The 7458-nt window shown below is 36.6% G+C and overlaps 1 protein-coding gene across 1 annotated transcript; it reads right to left on the bottom strand.

Moving 5' to 3' along the window:
* Positions 1 to 823: 823 nt before the first annotated feature.
* LOC139891719 (probable aquaporin TIP-type RB7-5A) lies at positions 824 to 7119 on the bottom strand. The gene is made up of 4 exons (XM_071874703.1): positions 6945 to 7119; positions 6565 to 6815; positions 6234 to 6498; positions 824 to 1081 (listed from the first exon to the last, which is right to left on the bottom strand). The coding sequence occupies exons 1-4, from the start codon at positions 7069 to 7071 to the stop codon at positions 966 to 968; spliced, it is 759 nt and encodes a 252-aa protein (XP_071730804.1). The 5' UTR covers positions 7072 to 7119; the 3' UTR covers positions 824 to 965.
* Positions 7120 to 7458: the final 339 nt, after the last annotated feature.

Genomic DNA, 7458 nt, shown 5'->3' with positions numbered 1-7458 from the left:
ACATTCATCACGAAGTGTCTCTTCTAAATGTTCATATTTTCGTGTGATCTTAATGCCGGAAAAAAAAATTTCAAAAAAAACGAAAAAAAAAAATATTTTGCTTCCCACCGCTTCCCCCCGATTGGTTACTTCCCCATTTGCCCCTATATATATATATATATATATATATATATATATATATATATATATATATATATATATATATATATATATATATATATATATATATATATATATTACACACACTTTCGCCAAAAAAAAAAAAAAAAACTTCTACCATATAAGATTGTGGACCCGAAGGAGAAAACAAACCAAACTCCAGAGGAGCCTTCGACCAAGCTTTAGTTAACAGAAGAAAATCCAACTAAATTTTAACAAAACCCACTAAGTTTTTTTTTTTTTTTTTTTTTTTTAATCACTTTATCATTATTTTATTAGTGCCCAAAGTTGGTAAAAATGCATTCTTAACCAATTTTCCTACACTTTTTAATTACCTAACTATTATACATTTAATGCAAAAAATAACATATTAAAAAGGGTCAATAAACAAACTAACACTCTGCCTACAAGTAAACACTAAACATCTAGGTATTTGCGTGAGTTAATATGATATCTGATATTTTACATGTAGTTTTGTTTCATTCTACTTGGGAGCTGATAATAAGCAATGCAAAATTATAATAGCAAGTTGATTAAATTGGCACTTCTTCTCATTCACAAATAGAAATTGCAAGCATTACATTTTTTTTAATGGAAGAAACCAATAGAAACAAAGTACAAGTTCAATATTACAAAGGTTTCAGTGTAAATAACATCTGTTGCAAATCTTGAAATTACACTGTCTCCCGCAATTCTCGAAATGATCCTCAAACAATGAGCTAGGACGTCACAACTTCGACCCTTATGCAAAAATCATGAAATAAAGACCGAAAACAAACCGAATAAAAGTGGATTAAAAAAAAATCTTAAGCATAATCTGCGGAGGCTGGAAGAGCCTCGTGTGAGTGTGATCCGATGAAAACATCACCGTAGATGAGGCCAGCTAGCCCACCACCGATCAATGGGCCGACCCAGTAGATCCTGTTCAAAGTAGGAATATAATTGTAATTGTATTTTCTTGAATATTCAGTTTTTTTGTTACATTTAGATGGAAGACTACTTATACAAAAGAAGCTAAACGGCTATATGCCTAAATCACGGAAGAAGTATTCTACTTTTTGGAAAGTAAAAAAAAGCTGCTTTTGGATGTTAATGGGACATGATGAGTTGTAAACTCTGATCCCTAAAAGTAATTTTAATTTCTAACACTCCCCCGCAAGTTGAATAGTGGGGTTTCCGATGTTCAACTTGGAGAGTATTTCTCTAAAAAGTCTTCCGTTGACTGACTTGGTTAAGATATCTGCTAGTTGGTCTTCTGATCGGACGTGAGGTAAAGATATGATCTCGGCTTCTAATTTTTCCTTAATGAAGTGTCTGTCAATTTCTATATGTTTGGTTCGATCGTGTTGAACTGGATTTTCTGAAATCGCAATTGCTGCTTCGTTGTCACACATGATTTTGATCGAAGTATTAGGAGGAAAACCAATTTCTGTCAAAAGTTTCTTGATGCATAAGGCCTCGGTTACACCTCGTGAAATCCCCCGAAATTCAGCTTCAGCACTAGATAGGGCGACAACCTTTTGTTTCTTGCTTCTCCAAGTAACCAAATTTCCTCCAACAAAGGCAAAGTATCCGGATGTTGATTTTCTATCTCCCTTTTCTCCTCCGTAATCCGAATCGGTGAATATTTGTGTTTCTAGATGATTATTTTTCTTGAACAGGACTCCATCTTCTGCAGTGCCTTTTAGATACTTGATAATCCTCCATACTGCATCCATGTGGTGTTGTTGGGGTTGATGCATGAATTGACTAACAACTCCAACAGCATGTGATATATCTGGACGAGTGTGAGCTAGATAGATAAGTTTTCCCACGATCCTTTGATATTGACTTCGATCCGCTGCTTTGGCATCATCTTCTATATATAACCTTAGGTTTGGAATCATAGGAGTATCTGCGGGTTTGCAGTTGACCATTCCTGTTTCAGCAAGAAGGTCAAGTATATATTTCTTTTGACATATAAAAATCCCTCTTTTTGAACGTAAAACTTCGATTCCTAGAAAGTATTTAAGACCTCCTAGATCTTTCATTTCAAATTCTTTAAAAAGGTTAATTTTTAAGTTTGTAATTTCCTCTTGATCATTTCCTGTGATAATCATGTCGTCAACATAAATAATGAGACATGTGATAAGGTTCCCTCTTTTTTTTAAAAATAAAGTATGGTCGGAATTACTTTGTTTAAAACCATAATTTTTCATAGCAATAGTAAAACGCCCAAACCAAGCCCGATGGGATTGTTTTAAACCATAAAGAGATTTTTTAAGATAACAAACTTCCCTTTCTTTGAATTCTGATGTGAAACCGGGAGGACCTTCCATATAGACTTCTTCTTTGAGTTCTCCATGTAGGAAGGCATTTTTAACATCAAATTGGTGGAGTGGCCAGTCTTTGTTTGCGGCAACGGAGAAAAGGATTCTAATAGTGTCAATTTTTGCAACTGGTGAGAAAGTTTCTGAGTAATCAACGCCATAGGTTTGAGTGTACCCTTTGGCAACAAGCCGCGCTTTATATCTTTCGATGGATCCATCGGCTTTGTGTTTGATTGTGAATACCCATCGACATCCTACCGGTTTCTTTGATTCTGGAAGGACACATTTTACCCAAGTATTATTTACCTTGAGAGCCTCCATTTCATCTTCCATTGCTTTCCTCCAGTATGTTGATTTTAGAGCTTGTTCAACCGTTGCTGGGATTTCTTCAGAGTATAATGCGGAAGTGAACTTTGTTGCTTCTTTTGATAAATTTCCTCTAGCAATATTTGGCATTGGATATCTTGATTTTGAGACTGTTCTCTCAGGAGAGTATCTTCTGGGAGGAATCCCTCGGTTGATTCTTGGAGGAAGAACATATTGTTCCCGTTCTTGCTGTTGTGTTTCATTTTGTTGTGGTGTTTCATTTTCAGGATATACTTGATCGCTATTTTCCTGTAAAATCTCTTCTAAATCCTCATGATTAGTTATATCAGGAGATTCGGTATTTACCTCTGTATGGTTGGGAAGATTATTAACCGTAGTACTGACTGGAGGAGGACTTTGTGGAGTGGTATGATGAGTCACTTCTTCAGATGATGGAATATCTAGCCAACTCACTGCGTCACCAGAGTCTGTCTCCCCCTGACTTGTGTGTTGGGTATAGAAGTATTCAGTCTCCAAAAAATCACAGTTCATTGTAGTGTACATGTGTTTCCTTTTTGGACTATAGCATCTATACCCCTTTTGATTTACCCCGTATCCAACAAATACACATTTTTCAGCACACGCATCTAATTTGGTTCGTTCTATTTTAGGAATGTGAACAAAAACCGTGCACCCAAATATTCGAGGTCTTAGGGTGAGATTAGATGGGGGTTTATAAAATTTAGTTAAGGTTTCAAGAGGGTTCTTAAGTTCTAAAGCTCTAGTTGGTAGTCTATTTACAAGATAGGTTGCGGTGGCAAGAGCTTCAGGCCAAAAAGACCTTGGAACATTAGATTCAATCATTAAAGCACGGGTTATTTCTAATAAAATACGATTTTTCCTTTCAGCTACCCCGTTTTGTTGAGGTGTGTGTGGACACGTAGTTTGATGAATAATACCCCTTTCTTCACAAAAAAGTTTCATTTGACTGTTGACAAATTCACCACAATTATCGGATCTTAAAACCTGTATTTTACTTTGGAATTGTGTTTGAACCATGTTGGAAAAAGTAGTAAATTTATCAAACACCTCGGATTTGTTAGTTAAAAAATATGTCCAAGTCATACGAGTACAGTCATCAATAAATAAAAGAAAATATCAAAAACTGTGCCCTCCATTAACCCTTGCGGGTCCCCATACATCGGAGTGAACTAAAGCAAAGGGACGTTCAGTCTTTGTATTACTAGTTTTAAACGAGTTTTGATGGCTTTTGGCCAAAATACAAGTTTCACACTCAATACTATTATTTGAAGAAAATAAATTAGGAAATAAAATGTGCAAATATCCAGCAGACGGATGACCAAGACGTCTATGCCACAACCATGCTTGTCTATCGGGAGTCCCGTGAGCTAGCATGATCCTACCATCTTTAGTGACCTCATCCACATAATACAGACCATCCCGTTCAGTACCACGCCCAATTATCTCCCCCGTTCTGATGTCCTGTAAGATACAGAATGTAGGGTGTAATAAGACGGTACAATTAAGTTCTTTTGTCACGTGACTAACAGACAGTAATTTATGGGAGAGATCGGGAACATAAAGGCAGTTTTTTAAATTTAAATTTGGTGAGATTTCAACTGTTCCCCCGCCCTTGACTTGTATAATACCGCCATTAGCGGTTTTAATTTTGGTTTTGTTTGGTTTCGTATTTATAATAATATCATTTTTATTAAAAGTCATAGTATCGGTGGCACCACAATCGATAATCCACTCATTACTTTTTGTTTTATTTGAAACAATGTTAATTGACGAAACGTTATTTTTAATTTTAAAATCTTTAGTTTTATTGAAAAAAGGTTTTATTTGTTTATTACCAACTATATTATTACAGGGACTATTTGTGTCAATAAATAAATTTGGGGAATTAAATTCGGTGGTGGGTGTTGAGTTCGTGACCGACACTCCTAACCCATCATACTGATCGACATATTTATCCCCACCCACTTTATTCAATTTGTTGGGTATGATTTTTAGGGATTTAATCCCTAATCCCAATCCCCTGTTACCTTCACCGGATGATGATGATGATGGTGGCTCGGCTGTGAATAAACCGAAACCACCTTGAGTGGTGGTGCCGGTTTCGTTATCCTCTTGTTTTCCCTTGGTTGTAGCCGTCGTTACCATCGAGGCTTTTCCCTTTCTGTGTCTATCAGCCCACCAATCGGGATATCCAATAACCTTGAAGCATTGTTCTCTGGTATGTCGTTTCATACCACACTTTGTACATTCAAGGTTGTCTTTATCTCGGGATGATGACGTGTAGTCTGACCGATGCTGATTTCTTGATAGCAAACCATGGCTGTCGAAATCCTTGGATTTTGATGCCGGTGCTACCAAGCCAGTGGCGATGCCGGATTGGGTAAGGACATCTGTTTTATTGTTAAATATATATTGGTGTGCATTTTCTTTTCGAATGGCAGCATAAGCCCCTTCGACAGTGGGTAAGGGATCGATTCTTAGTAGCTCACGTTTGATATTGTCATGTTTATAATCTAAAGCATTTAAGAATTGGAAAAGCTTTTGTTCTGACCTGATGTTATTATATTTGACAATATCATTCGGATGTTCCATGGGATTTGGATCCCTTATTTCGATTTCACCCCAGATTCCTTGTAATTTCAACCACAGTTCTTCAGTTGATTTACCTTCTTGCCTGATATTGTTGGCTTTAACATGTAAATCAAAGGTTTGGAGTTTGTCTTTACCAGAACTGTAGGTTGTGATGAGGGCATTTCATAAGGTTTTTGCTGTTGGAAACTGGGTCAGATTGCTTGCAATTTGTGGCTCTATGTTTTGAATAATCCATGAAAATACCACCAAGTCTTCCTGGTTCCACTTCTGGTTGTTGGTTTCTGGTGGATCTTCGGTTAAATGATTGAGGAGGGCCTCGGATTTACCTCCGATGGCAACCTTGATCATACGAGACCATAATGAATAATTTGAGTTGTTAAGGGTAACACTGATTTTTAAAGAATCAGGATGCCTTTGTGATTGATTTTCATTGTTGGTTTGGAGAATTCTAGCCAATTGGCTAGTTAATTCTGTAATGAGTTGAGTTTGGCTGTCATGTTCTGCCATGATAACCACTCAAATGAAAAAAATAGGCAAATGATTTAAATTGCTGTGATTGAATGATTTAGATCATCAACACAAGCTCTGATGCCATGTTCAAAGTAGAAATATAATTGTAATTGTATTTTCTTGAATATTCAGTTTTTTTGTTACATTTAGATGGAAGACTACTTATACAAAAGAAGCTAAACGGCTATATGCCTAAATCACGGAAGAAGTATTCTACTTTTTGGAAAGTAAAAAAAAGCTGCTTTTGGATGTTAATGGGACATGATGAGTTGTAAACTCTGATCCCTAAAAGTAATTTTAATTTCTAACAGATCCAGTTTTGTGAAAAGTCTCCACTAACCACAGCAGGCCCGAATGAACGGGCTGGGTTCATTGAACCACCGCTGAATGGTCCAGCAGCCAAAATGTTTGCTCCAACAATGAACCCAATGGCAATTGGTGCAATGGTTCCCAGTGATCCCTTTTTAGGATCAGCTGCAGTGGCGTAAACTGTGTAGACTAGTGCGAAAGTGATGATGATCTCGAACACTACTCCTTGAAGACCACTCAAACCATCTGCAACTCCGTGTGTTGGTACAGCCTGTCAAACGCATACAAGTTAGTACATATTGTCGTTTTAGTCAAGAAATATAATAATATGACTTACCAAACCGCCAGTGACGAAAGAAAGGAGGAAGCATGCCACGATGGAACCAAGTAATTGGGCAATCCAATAGAACAGTCCAGTTATGATTGTGATGTTACCACCAACAGCCAATCCGAATGTGACAGCTGGATTTAAATGTCCACCTGAGATGTTGGCTGCCAATGAGACTCCAACAAACAGGGCAAGTGCATGAGCTATTGCTATTGCCACAAGCCCTGCAGGGTCTAGTGCTGCATCTGATGTTAGCTTACCTACACATTTCATAAAGATTCATTTTTCAAATATAAAACTTTTATTAGTGATCTTTTTGTATATATAAATACAAAGTTTCCTGTTTTTGTTAAATTGTGAGCAGAATTTAACTAAGAAAACTAACATACCATAAGCAAGGGCTGAACCAACACCAGCAAACACAAAAAGAAGTGTGGCAATGAACTCAGCCAAATAAAATTGAAGTGAAGCAGCACTCAAAGAGTCACCAATGCTACCAAGTGCAAATTTCACCATTTTTAGAAACTTTTAATGCTGAAGAGATATAGCACTAGAAGTCAGATGTATATGATGGTTGACTTGTTAAATTTGTGATATGTGGATGCTTTCAACAAAGGGTTATATATAGTGCATGATTTAAGATTTTAAAATTAGATTAAATTTGATTTTTAATTAGAGTTGATATAATATGTGGCCATCAAGGGAATCATGCATAGAGAATTCACGCTGGCACCGACCGTGGGGCCAAGATGGATGATTCCTGGCTTTTGATTGGTCCAACCAACCGGCCTTTCATTTGAAATATTTTTGTTGAATGTGAATGAAGATGAAGACGTTATATATAACAAAAGTACATCCAAACATAAAATATGAAAATGGTAGGTAATTTTTACATAATATGAA

Source organism: Rutidosis leptorrhynchoides, chromosome 2, assembly GCF_046630445.1.
Source record: "Rutidosis leptorrhynchoides isolate AG116_Rl617_1_P2 chromosome 2, CSIRO_AGI_Rlap_v1, whole genome shotgun sequence".
Lineage (NCBI taxonomy): Eukaryota > Viridiplantae > Streptophyta > Magnoliopsida > Asterales > Asteraceae > Rutidosis > Rutidosis leptorrhynchoides.
The sequence above is the reverse complement of the archived record's forward strand: the minus strand, read 5'-3'. Positions and strand labels throughout refer to the sequence as shown.

What these genes read in the sequence shown, in the direction of transcription:
- LOC139891719 (XM_071874703.1), bottom strand. Translation starts at nt 7,071, where the DNA reads ATGGTGAAATTTGCACTTGGTAGCATTGGTGACTCTTTGAGTGCTGCT. An exon ending in TGGTTCAGCCCTTGCTTATG is followed by an intron (nt 6,816 to 6,944) that starts GTATGTTAGTTT and finishes TGAAATGTGTAG; the next exon opens with GTAAGCTAACATCAGATGCA. An exon ending in TGGAGACTTTTCACAAAACT is followed by an intron (nt 1,082 to 6,233) that starts GGATCTGTTAGA and finishes CTACTTTGAACA; the next exon opens with GGATCTACTGGGTCGGCCCA.